At 36.7% G+C, this 13,324-nt stretch overlaps 1 protein-coding gene across 1 annotated transcript; it reads left to right on the plus strand.

The window, feature by feature from the left end:
* Window positions 1-10,505: 10,505 nt before the first annotated feature.
* LOC119519773 (olfactory receptor 56-like) lies at window positions 10,506-11,462 on the plus strand. The gene has a single exon (XM_037817512.1). It carries the CDS (start codon window positions 10,506-10,508, stop codon window positions 11,460-11,462), a length of 957 nt encoding a protein of 318 aa, XP_037673440.1.
* Window positions 11,463-13,324: the final 1,862 nt, after the last annotated feature.

The raw sequence follows: 13,324 nt of genomic DNA on the forward strand, positions 1-13,324 counted from the left end.
AATCAAAAGATCAGAGGAGACACAGTACTTGGAGCAATTAATCAAAGAACTAAAGACAAACAAGGAAAGCATGGCACAGGATAGAAAGGACATGAAGAAGAACCTAGAAGAGCATAAAGAAGAAATTGCAAGAGTAAATAAAAAAAATAGATGATCTTATGGAAATAAAAGAAACTGTCAACCAAATTAAAAAGATTCTGGATACTCACAGTACTAGATTAGAGAAAGTTGAACAGTGAATCAGCAACCTCAAAGAGGACAGAACAGAAAGTGAAAGAACAAAAGAATGGGGGAAAAAATCAAAAAAATTGAAAAGGACCTCAGGGATAACGTGGACAACATAAAATGTACAAATATAAGAGTCACTGGTGTTCCATAAGAGGAAGAGAAGGGTAAAGGTCTAGGAAGAGTATTCAAAGAAATTGTTAGGGGAAAACTTCCCAAACCTCCTGAACAACATAAATACACAAAGCATAAATGCCCAGCACACTTCAAACAGAATAAACCCAAATAAACCCACTCCGAGACATATTCTGATCAGATTGTCAAAAGCTGAAGAGAAGGAGCAAGTTCTGAAAGCAGCAAGAGAAAAACAACTCACTGCTTACAAAGGAAATAGCATAAGACTAAGTAGTGACTACTCAGTGGCCACCATGGAGGCGAGAAGGCAGTGGCATGACATGTTTAAAATTCTGAAATAGAAAAGTTGCCAACCAAGAATTCTTCATCCAGCAAAGCTCTCCTTCAAATTTGAAGGAGAGCTTAAATTTTTCACAGACAAATACTGAGAGAATATGCTCACAAGAGACGTGCCCTACTTGAGATACTAAAGGGAGCCCTACAGACCAAGAAACAAAGAAAGGAGAGAGAGAGATGGAGAATGGTTCAGTACTGAAGAGATTCAGTATGAGTATATTAAAGAACATTAAGAGAGAGAAGGAAAAATATATCTGACAAACACAAACCAAAGGATAGGATGGCTCATTCAAGAAATGCCTTCACAGTAATAACATTCAATGTAAATGGATTAAACGCCCCAATTAAAAGATATAGATTGGCAGAATGGATCAAAAAATATGAACCATCAATATGTTGCATACAAGAGACTCATCATAGACACAGGGACACAAAGAAATTGAAAGTGAAAGGATGGAAAAAATATTTCTTACAAGATACAGCCAAACAAAAGCAGGTGTAGCAATATTAACCTCAGATAAACTAGACTTTAAATTCAAGGATGTTATGAGAGACAAAGAAGACCACTACATACTAATAAAAGGGGCAATTCAACAAGAGGAAATAACAATCATAAATGTTTATGCACCCAATCAAGGTGCCCCAAAATACATGAGAGAAACACTGGCAAAACTGAAGGAAGCAATTGATGTTTTGATAATTGTAGGAGACTTCAACACATCACTCTCTCCTATAGATAGATCAACCAGAGAGTAAAGCAATAAGGAAATTGAAAACCTAAACAATCTGGTAAATGAATTTGAATTAACAGACATATATAGAACATTACATCCCAAATCACCAGGATACACATTCTTCTCTAGTGCTCATGGAACTTTCTCCAGAATAGATCATGCTGGGACATAAAACAAGCCTCAATAAATTTAAAAAAAATGAAATTATTCAAAGCACTTTCTCTGACCACAGTGGAATATAATTAGAAGTCAATAATAATCAGAGACTTAGAACACTCACAAATACCTGGAGGTTAAACAACATGCTCCTAAACAATCAGTGGGTCAAAGAAGAATTAGCAAGAGAAATTGCTAAATATATAGAGATGAATGAAAATGAGGACACAACATATCAAAACCTATGGTATGCAGCAAAAGCGGTACTGTGGGGAAAATTTATAGCACTAAATGAATACATTAAAAAGGAAGAAAGAGCTAAAATCAAAGAACTAATGGAGCAACTGAAGAAGTTAGGAAATGAACAGCAAACTAATCCTAAACAAAGTAGAAGAAAAGAAATAACAAGGATTAAAGCAGAAATAAATGACATAGAGAACAAAAAAAAACAACAGAATAAATAACACCAAAGTTGGTTCTTTGAGAAGATCAAGAAGATTGACAAGCCCCTAGCTAGACTGACAAAATCTAAAAGAGAGAAGACCATAAAACTCCTAGAAGATAATGTAGGAAAACATCTTCAAGACCTTGTATTAGGCGGCCACTTCCTGGACTTTACACCCAAAGCACAAGCAACAAAATAAAAAATAGATAAATGGGAACTCCTCAAGCTTAGAAGTTTCCGCACCTCAAAGGAATTTCTCAAAAAGGTAAAGAGGCAGCCAACTCAATGGGAAAAAATTTTTGGAAACCATGTATCTGACAAAAGACTGATATCTTGCATATATAAAGAAATCCTACAACTCAATGACAATAGTACAGACAGCCCAATTATAAAATGGGCAAAAGATATGAAAAGACAGTTCTCTGAAGAGGAAATACAAATGGCCAAGAAACACATGAAAAAATGTTCAGCTTCACTAGCTATTAGAGAGGTGCAAATTAAGACCACAATGAAATACCATCTAACACCGGTTAGAATGGCTGCCATTAAACAAACAGGAAACTACAAATGCTGGAGGGGATGTGGAGAAATTGGAACTCTTATTCATTGTTGGTGGGACTGTATAATGGTTCAGCCACTCTGGAATTCAGTCTGGCAGTTCCTTAGAAAACTAGATATAGAGTTACCATGCGATCCAGCGATTGCACTTCTCGGTATATACCCGGAAGATCAGAAAGCAGTGACACGAACAGATATCTGCACGCCAATGTTCATAGCAGCATTATTCACAATTGCCAAGAGATGGAAACAACCCAAATGTCCTTCAACAGATGAGTGGATAAATAAAATGTGGTACATACACACGATGGAATACTACATGGCAGTAAGAAGGAACGACCTCGTGAAACATATGACAACATGGATGAACCTTGAAGACATAATGCTGAGCGAAATAAGCCAGGCACAGAGAGAGAAATATTATATGCTACCACTAATGTGAACTTTGAAAAATGTAAAATGAATGGTTTATAATGTAGAATGTAGGGGAACTAGCAGTAGAGAGCAATTAAGGAAGGGGGAACAGTAATCCAAGAAGAACAGATATGCTATTTAACATTCTGGGGATGCCCAGGAATGACTATGGTCTGTTAATTTCTGATGGATATAGTTGGAACAAGTTCACAGAAATGTTGCTATATTATGTAACTTTCTTGGGGTAAAGTAGGAACAGGTTGGAAGTAAAGCAGTTATCTTAGGTTAGTTGTCTTTTTCTTACTCCCTTGTTATGGTCTCTTTGAAATGTTCTTTTATTTTTGTTTTTTTTTTTTTGTTTTTCCATACAGTTGATTTAAAAAGGAAAAAAAATGTAAAAAAAAAAAAAAAAAAAAAAAAAAGGAAAAAAATATGTAGTTCCCCCTTCAGGAGCCTGTGGAGAATGCAGGGGTATTCGCCTACCCCACCTCAATGGTTGCTAACATGACCACAGACATAGGGAACTGGTGGTTTGATGGGTTGGGCCCTCTACCGTAGGTTTTACCCTTGGGAAGACGGTTGCTGCAAAGGAGAGGCTAGGCCTCCCTGTATTTGTGCCTAAGAGTCTCCTCCTGAATGCCTCTTTGTTGCTCAGATGTGGCCCTCTCTCTCTAGCTAAGCCAACTTGAAAGGTGAAATCACTGCCCTGCCCCGCTACGTGGGATCAGACACCCAGGGGAGTGAATCTCCCTGGCAACGTGGAATATGACTCCCGGGGAGGAATGTAGACCTGGCATCGTGGGACGGAGAACATCTTCTTGACCAAAAGGGGGATGTGAAAGGAAATGAAATAAGCTTCCGTAGCAGAGAGATTCCAAAAGGAGCCGAGAGGTCACTCTGGTGGGCACTCTTACGCACAATTTAGACAACCCTTTTTAGGTTCTAAAGAATTGGGGTAGCTGGTGGTGGATACCTGAAGCTATCAAACTACAATCCAGAACCCATGAATCTTGAAGACAATTGTATAAAAATGTAGCTTATGAGGGGTGACAATGGGATTGGGAAAACCATAAGGACCACACTCCCCTTTGTCTAGTTTATGGATGGATGAGTAGAAAAATAGGGGAAGGAAACAAACAGACAAAGGTACCCAGTGTTCTTTTTTACTTCAATTGCTCTTTTTCCCTCTAATTATTATTCTTGTTATTCTTGTGTGTGTGCTAATGAAGGTGTCAGGGATTGATTTAGGTGATGAATGTACAACTATGTAATGGTACTGTAAACAATCGAAAGTACAATTTGTTTTGTATGACTGCATGGTATGTGAATATATCTCAATAAAATGAAGATTAAAAAAAAGATACAGTTCAGATATTGTTTCACATTAATGAAGCAATCAGTTAAAGATTTTCAAACCTAGAAACAGTGCTTCAAGAAGGAGACCTCAGAGCACAGTAACAAATACTCATGCTGGATGCCGTCAGTTCAGTTTTTGTCACTACAGTGGTCAGGGGTTTAAGGGCAGGGAATATGTAGTGGAAGAAGAAATAGAAAATGAAGAGGTGGAGAGACCAGCTGTTAATAATTCTTTTGTGATGTATTTTTAAGAAGTTGATCAGAAAATAGGGCCAGGAGCCAAGGGAGATATTTTATTTTAAGATGTAATACATAAGTGATTGTTTTATTTTAAGATGTGACCTAAGAGATAGTTGAGAATGATTGAACAGAAAGAAGACACAGTTGCCATAGAGAGAGCATCTAGAAGTATTATCCCTGAGAAAGTGAGAAGAGATGAGAAGTAGAATGCAAGAACAGATTGTTCAAGGAGTCATTGTAAATTTCCAGCTTTTTATATACTGCATAATTTACCTATCAATGCGGTTTATTGTTTCTTGTCTAACTCCCAATAATACATGAATTGTATAAATCAATAATAGCATCAAAAATTATTGATGTCTGGGATCTGGTCACCGTGTTCATGGTTTGTTCATTTCTTTGACTAGACTAAGCACTAATTAAAAAAAAAAAGTTCTGTCTATAAAAATTATATTAAAATGGACTTTTATGAACCATGTGAATTTCAGAGATACATTGGAAGAATTAAGATGAGCACCTCTACAAATTTGACCATTGGTCATTTACACTTTTCTTTGAGCAGATGTGAGTTTCTCAATAAGCATTATTTTGATACTGGTTTATAAAATCTCAGCATGTAAATTCAACAGAGTCATCTATTCAATGGGGACAAATCAATTTTTCCTTATGGATGTTAGAAGACTCCTCAAAATTCATCTACTTCCACTACTGAGTAAATATTAAAGTCATCACCTATAATATTTCATTTCTCTATTTTCACTTATAACCAGACATTTCCATTAAAAAGGCAGTAAACATAAGGATATCCACTTATCCTTTGAAATATTCCATTTACAGGTATTCTTATTTATTTTGAGGATAAATTTGGTCTTTCTATATAATTATCACTCTGTGGGCTTAGGTATCTCTCAGTTGACTCTTTACTCACATGTATTTTTCACATGTTTCAAGGCAAAGTCCATGTTCTGAGAAATCCTAACATTTCAAATCCTAAAATTTCCCCATATAATGGGGAATAACAACATGATTTCCTTGTGTTTTTTTAACTTTTTTATTGAGATTGTTCACATTCCATACAATTACACAAAGATCCAAAATGTACAATCAATTGCCCACAGTACCATCACACAACTGTGCATCCATCACCACAGTTAAATTTTTTGAATTTTTAGAACATTTTCATTGTTCCAGAAAAGAAATAAAGACAAAATAAAGGAAACTTAAATCCTTCCATAACCCTAATCATCCCCCTCCATTATTGACTCAGAGTATTGGTGTTGTACATTTGTTACTGTTGATGAAAGTGTTAAAATGTTACTAACTGTAGTATGTAATTAGCAATAGGTATACTTTTCTCTCCATATGCCCCTCTATTGACTTCTAGTTATAGTGTCATACATTTGTTCTAGTTCATGAAAGAGATTTCTAATATTTGTGCAGTTAATCATGGACATTGCCCACCACAGGATACAGTGTTTTATACATTCCCATCTTTTAACCTCTAACTTTCCTTCTGGTGATATATGTAACTCTGAGCTTCCCCTTTCCACCACATTCACAAAAAGTTCAGTGCTGTTAGTTATTCTCACAAAGCACTACCATCACCTCTGTCCATTTTCAAACTCTTAACCTCAACCTAGCTGAAAATTCTGCTCGTAAAAAGCAACTACTCCCCATTCTTTAGCCTCATTCTATAACCTGGTAACTTATATTTCATGTCTATGAGTTTACATATTATAATTAGTTCATATCAGTGAGACTCTGCAATATTTTTCCATATGTGTCTGATTTTTTCACTCAGTATAGTGTCCTCAAGTTTTCTACATCAACCCATTCTTTTTTTAAGATGGTTTTGTTCACACCCCATACATTCTATCCTAAGTAAACAATCAATGGTTCCCTGTATAGTCACATGTTTATGTATTCACCATCCTCATCACTATCTATATAAGAACATGTCCAATTCTTCCACAAAGAAGGCAGAAGAGTCAAAGAATGTAGAGAGACAAAAGAAAAAAGAAAGAGAAAACAAAACAAAATGTGACAGCTAGGAAGAAACAAAAGGAAAGATAGCATTAAACTAAAATAGAATAAAGAGTCAGACATCACCAATGACAAGAGTCCCATATCTCTCCCTTATGTCCAACTCTTACGTGCATTTAGCTTTGGTATATTGCCTTTATTACATTAAAGGAAGCATAATACAATGTTTCTGTTAACTATAGTCTCTAGTTGTCATTGACTGCATCTTTTCCCCAATTCAACACTATTTTTAACACCTTGCATGTAGAAATATATTTGTTCTCCCTCATGTAAAAACATATTTGTACATTTTATCACAATTTTTGAGCACTATAGTATTCCCTGAGATACACAGTCTCAGTCTTTATCTTTCCTCTTTCCTCTGGTGTCCCACATGCTCCTAACCTTCCTCTTTCAACCATACTCACAGTCATCTTTATTCAATGTACTTACATTGCTGTGCTACCATCACCCAAGTTTGTGTTCCAAACCTCTCACTCCTGTCTTTTCCTTTCTGTCTGCAGTGCTCCCTTTAGTGTTTCCTGTAGAGCAGGTATCTTGTTCACAAACTTTGTCATTGTCTGTTGGTCAGAAAATATTTTAAACTCTCCCTCATATTTGAAAGAGACTTTTGCCAGATATAGGATTCTTGTTTGTAGTTTTTCTCTTTTAGTATCTTAATATATCACTTCCTTCTTGCCTCCATGGTTTCTACTGAGAAATCTGAATATAGTCTCATCAAGCTTCCTTTATATGTGATGGATTGCTTTTCTCTTGCTGCTTTCAGGATTCTCTCTTTGTCTTTGATGTTTGATAATCAGATTACTACTAAGTATCTTGGCATAGGCCTGTTCAGATCTATTCTGGAGTTGTATTCTGGAGTTGTAATTTTATGTTTTTTATATGAGATGGGAAATTTTCATTGATTATTTCCTCTATTTTTGCTTCTACCCCTTTCCCTTCTCTTCGCCTTCTGTGGCACCCATGACATGTACATTCATGCATTTATATTGTCATTGAGTTCCCTGAGATGTTACTCATATTTTTCCATTCTTTTCCCTATCTGTTCTTTTGTAGTTAAGATTTCAGATATCTTGTTCTCCAGTTCCTGAGTGTTTTCTTCTGCCTCTTGAGATCTGCTGTTGTATGTCTCCATTATGTCTTTCATCTCTTCTGTTGTGCCTTTCATTTCCATAAATTGTGCCAGTATTTTTTTGAACTTTTGATTTCTACCTTATGTTTGTCAAATGTTTTCATTATACACTTCATCCCTTTTGCCATATCTTCCCTGAACTTTTTGAATTGTCTTAACATTAGTTGTTTCAATTCCTGTATCTCAGTTGAAGTGTAAGTTTTTTCCTTTGACTAGGCCATAGCTTCATTTTTCTTAGTGTAGGTTGTAGTTTTCTGCTGTCAAGGCATCTGCTTTCCTTGGTTACCCCAATCAGTATTCCCAGACCAGAATGACTCAGATCTCCGAAGGGGGCAATATTCAGTATCAGGTCTCCCTGAGGGTGTGTCTTAGAAAATGACACTCCCTGTGAGGCCTCAAGCCACTGTGCTTTTCCTAACCTGCCCAGCAGGTGGCACCTGTCAGCCTGTAGCTCCTGACTGGTGGAAGGAGGTGGGTCCCCTTAGTCCTTATTTTCTGTTTTGGCTGTTTTCCCCCAGGCTCTGGGGTCTGGTTCTGAATGGGAGGCTGGTAGCGGAACTGGGCACCACCTCCTTCCTCTTAGGGAGGATAGACCCCCTAGGGAGTTTTCATTTGCATTTACATAGGCTCTTTGTCTCCCTGACTCTGCTATCTCCCCCCTTGTCTGGGTCAGAGAGCTGCGAACTGAAAATTGTTGCAGCTTTCTCCACAGAGCTGCCCAGGTTGAGACAGAGGAAAAGGAACAGAAAGCCCCCCTTCAGGGCCAGTCCATGGTCTTCCCATCTTCACCTGCCATCCAGAGATAGCACCCAGTCCTCTGGGCTCCACCTCCCAGCACAGGGCCGTTCACCAGCTCATTAAAGTCAGTCATCACTAAAATCCTCTGTCTGCTTGTTGGGGATTTGTAGTCTGAACTGGACTGAAGTATATTCACTTATTCAGAGAGTGCTGCTCTCTATCACAGCAAGGCTTTGCCATCTGGACTGCTGTGGGGAGAGGCTCTCAGTGCACGTCCACAGTCTTTACTTACAGATTTTATGCTGTGATCTCAGGCATTCCTCCAAATCCAGGTTCCTTGTTTTTTAATTCCAATGGTTTAGTATCCAAGAGAAGTCCATGAAAATGACTTGAAATGTAATAAGTAATATAAAAACAAGATTGTAAATATTCAAGAGAGATCAAGTTCCTCATTTCCATCTCCACAACACTAAGGTATATGATGTAAAAACAAAATACTCTGGATCATAAAGATTATTGGTTTACTTCATACCATTAAAATAAGAACTTAAGTACATGCATTATTTAATCAACCAAGGAAATTTTTGAGACAGCTACTATATATTTTGGTTTCTACTGAAAGTGAGAGTAAGTGTTTAGTTACAGAGAAAGGAGTGTGGGAAATGAGTCAAGATAACCAATGGGGAAAAAGTGCATTTTTCTCCAAGTACCCCATGAAATAAACTATCAGTCATTTCCTTTAGGAGAGGAGGAAAGTAAAAGTAATTATTCCATGAAGTCATATTAATTAAAGTCAAGGGACTGAATTCCCTTAAGAGAGACCCATAATTCTTTTGGCCCTTGGGTGTCTGCATGTGTGTTTCTACATTATTTTTTCTCCCATAAATGAGTATTTAACCTCCAAACTATTGAAAATACAAATTCACAATTAAATCAGGAATTCCTCAGTTGTGTAATAAGTTCTACACAGGCAAATTAGTCATGCAATGAGCACCAGTGTGAAGAGCCATAATATGCAGGGGAGATAGTAGAAGGTAAGATCATTTCAAAGAAGAAACTGGGCATGAAAAACTATTGAATGGTAACACACTGCTGGAGTAATTACAATATTTTGCTTATAAACATAGGAGAGCAAGGCTTGGTTCACTCATGTTTGCCCTAATTCAAATTAACCCTGAAATAATCAAGTGATTTTGTCCATTCCAGAAGCAGATTCATTGAATGTAAGAAATGACGGTAATCATAGTTTTTGACAGCTATAAATGTTCATATATAATGTGGAATTTTACTGCATAAATTGGTCAAATGTGGAGAGAAAAAATTAAGACATATATTTAATATAAGGTTAACCCCTGAATTATTGTACATGGTCTTATAAAAATAGAAATATTTTAATGTTTTTCAGAGTAACCGTTCATTACATTCTTCTAAGCAGTGATAGATTTGTGAAATGAAACTATTCAACATTCATTGAACAACTATAGTGTGTAAGGCAAGATTCCATATGGATTCTTGAAGAATGCAAAATTGAGTATAAATTTATCCTAACTTTAGAGGATTCTCTAACTAAACTGGGACAGAAAAACAGTTGGTTACATTAATTATGAGAGAAACGAAGAACTTGAAAAGTAGGCGAAGGAATATAATGTTTATTTTCACTTACCATGACATAGTCAATATGTTCTCTCAATATGAGGACATTATTATTACCATCATTTTAAAGATAAAAAATTGAGGATCACAAAAATTAAATAATTTGCTCAGAACAAAGAGCTGGTTTAGTTCGAAACTTGACACTCTCTGACTGAAATCTTTGACCTTTGTAATGCACCATCCTATTTAAATACTAAAGAAACATATCTGATCTAATACCTGGATTTGACATAGAAATGCACTGAGCTTTGACAAACTGATCTAAGAAGAACAGTCAATAATAATGTCCATCCCTCACTCTCTAACTGGTTTCCCAGACTGTCTCAACACTCCCATCAACATGAGGAGGGGAAATGGCACATCAACCACAGATCTCATTTTCCTTGGACTCTTTCCGGATATGAGATATATCAGCCTCCTTATCTCCATCATTTTCCTGAGCTACATCATTGCCCTCACTGGGAACTCCATCCTGATCCTCCTAATTTGGGTGGAGTCCCGACTCCACACTCCCATGTACTTACTCCTAAGCCACCTTTCGGCTATGGATTTAGTTCTCATCTCTAACACCATCCCTAAGATGGTCACTGACTTCTGGGTGCAGAGGAGAACCATCTCACAGATTGGCTGTGGAATACAGATGCTGCTGTATGTAGCCATGGCAGGTTCTGAATGTCTCATCCTGACTCTGATGTCCTACGATCGCTATGTCGCCATCTGCAACCCACTGAGGTATTCGGTCATCATGAATCCCCAAGTCTGCCTGCAGATGGCTACTCTCTCCTGGGTGGTGGGATTCCTAAATTCTCTGGCCCAGACTGTGTACACCATGCACTTTCCACTCTGTGGCTCCAGGGAGGTTCACCACTTCTTCTGCGAAGTTCCAGCTATCCTGAAACTCTCCTGTGAGGACACCTCTACATATGAAATGTTTCTGTTTGTCACAGGAATTGTGTTCATCCTCATCCCCTTTGGGATTATTCTCACCTCCTACAGCCTCATTTTCTTGCGTGTCTTTCATATGCATTCACCTGAAGGATGGAGCAAAGCCTTGGCCACCTGCTTCTCCCACCTTACAGTTGTAAGCCTCTATTTTGGTTCAGGTGTCTTTCTCATTTTGATACCTCCAAAACTGTATTCAGAACAGGAAAGCCAGGCTGTCTCCCTTTTCTACAACACCCTCACCCCCATGTTGAACCCCATCATCTACAGCCTGCGGAACAAGGAAGTGTTGGGGGCTCTGAGTAACGTGCTGAGGAGGGGTGTCAGTTCTCAAATTGTAGCCAGAAAACTTTAGAATTGTGGCAGTACATTTTACCCCACTCTTTCTTTCAACACTATTTGATAAAATAGTGGAATAATTAGATGCACTTTTATTTAAAATCCTGAAAATAACTGGTTCCAAAATTAGGAAGCAAAATGAGAGATAGAGGATACTGTTGTATTCCATAACATGCAAATGTTGGAGTCACAAGAAGATTTAGCTAACAAATGGCATGGTCAAGACACTAAATCACAAGGATTTCATCTTTATTTTGAAATGCAGTTGTTTCATTTTAATTAATCTACTTTCCAAACTAATTGGGTAATTATATATTTAGGACACATAATCATAATTCAAAATTCTATAACTCACCCAGAATTAATTACTTTCAAATTTTGGAATACATACTTCCAATCAGGTTTGTGTTTATGCTTGTAGGCATAGGTATAAATATGAATGCAAACATAAATATATGCATATGTATATATATGTATATTAGGTGTGTGTGTGTGTTTGTATTAAGTGAATATGTGCAGGGTGAAGTTTGGAAAAGAGAAGGAGACAAAGTTATCCAATAAAATCATAGTTTTTATAACCTAGTTTTTGACTTTCCAATATTTTGTGACTAGTTTTCCTAATAATTCAATATATATTTAAAATATCCTGTTCACTATTGCATAAATGCCCTTAAAATTCCTCCATAATTTATCATTACTAATATTCTAAAATTTGTTCTTAATGCAATGATAAATTGTTTCAAATTGGTTGATGAACTAAATACATTTATATATTTATATTTATATATATATATCACTGATAATTAAAATATTAGTAGAGTCATAAACCTTGTAACCAGCATACAATGACAAAGATTACAGAAAGTGACACATGAGCTGAAGGGAGTATGAGATTGAGAAGTGGTCGCTGACCACTCAGATCTCAGTAAGCAACATAATATATATTTTATTGAGAAGAAATGTATCTTGCACTAAGGACCCCATTTTATCTCCACAACCTCAGAAAAACTCAGGAATCCTAATTATTTTCACTGATCTGAGGCAGGATTGAAATGGGCTGAAGACAGACAGAGTATTGGTGTGTCTGGAGGAAGCTAATGATTTTCTCATTTCCAGTCCCTCCCCGTGAATACAGAATGACTTGATGTCAGATCTCTGGCCCTCTATGTGAAGATTAACAGGGTGGCTTGCTAAAAATGAATGAGTATGCCCCCATTCTAAGGGTGAACCCCGCATTTCTAATTCTACTGCCTAAAGAGTCTGAGCAAATCACACTGGTCACATGTCTGCATGAACCTAACCCTGGAGCTTCTTTCATTTTCTCCTTCTTAACTATGAAAGGATAGCCAAGGATCACCAGCAATTGACATATATATATATATATATATATATACACATATGTAATGAAATAGACCCAGATCAACAAACAGGAAAAAAAAATGGGGAAAATTTAGTAAATTAAAAAAACTGGTTGAAAATAAAATATTCTCCCATTTAATATTATCAGAGATATAATATATTTAATTTACCAAAAACAAAGAACAGGTGGCTACCAAGAAGAGGTAATCAGAGAACAAGGTGTTCCTCAAAAAAACCAATAAGTTTGTCAAAAGGAATTAACTTTCAAAAGAAAATTAAGTTTGTAAAAATATTAAATAGAAATGTTGGGAGGATAACATCAAAGAAATATTGTAAAACATAGACCAACCCCACCAGTCAAATTAAAAGCAGATACTGTTTTAGTTTCCTAGGCAGCGTAAAGCAGATGCCATGAACTAGGTTGGCTTAAACAATAAGAATTAGCTCACAGTTTCAGGTCAGGAAAATGTTGAAATCAAGGTATCATCAGGGTGATGCTTTCTTCCAAAAGACCCACTG

The sequence above is a fragment of the Choloepus didactylus genome, chromosome 24 (genome assembly GCF_015220235.1).
Source record: "Choloepus didactylus isolate mChoDid1 chromosome 24, mChoDid1.pri, whole genome shotgun sequence".
NCBI lineage: Eukaryota > Metazoa > Chordata > Mammalia > Pilosa > Megalonychidae > Choloepus > Choloepus didactylus.

Bases quoted from the DNA above. Each gene is read 5' to 3' on its own strand.
- LOC119519773 (XM_037817512.1), top strand. From the start codon at position 10,506: ATGAGGAGGGGAAATGGCACATCAACCACAGATCTCATTTTCCTTGGA.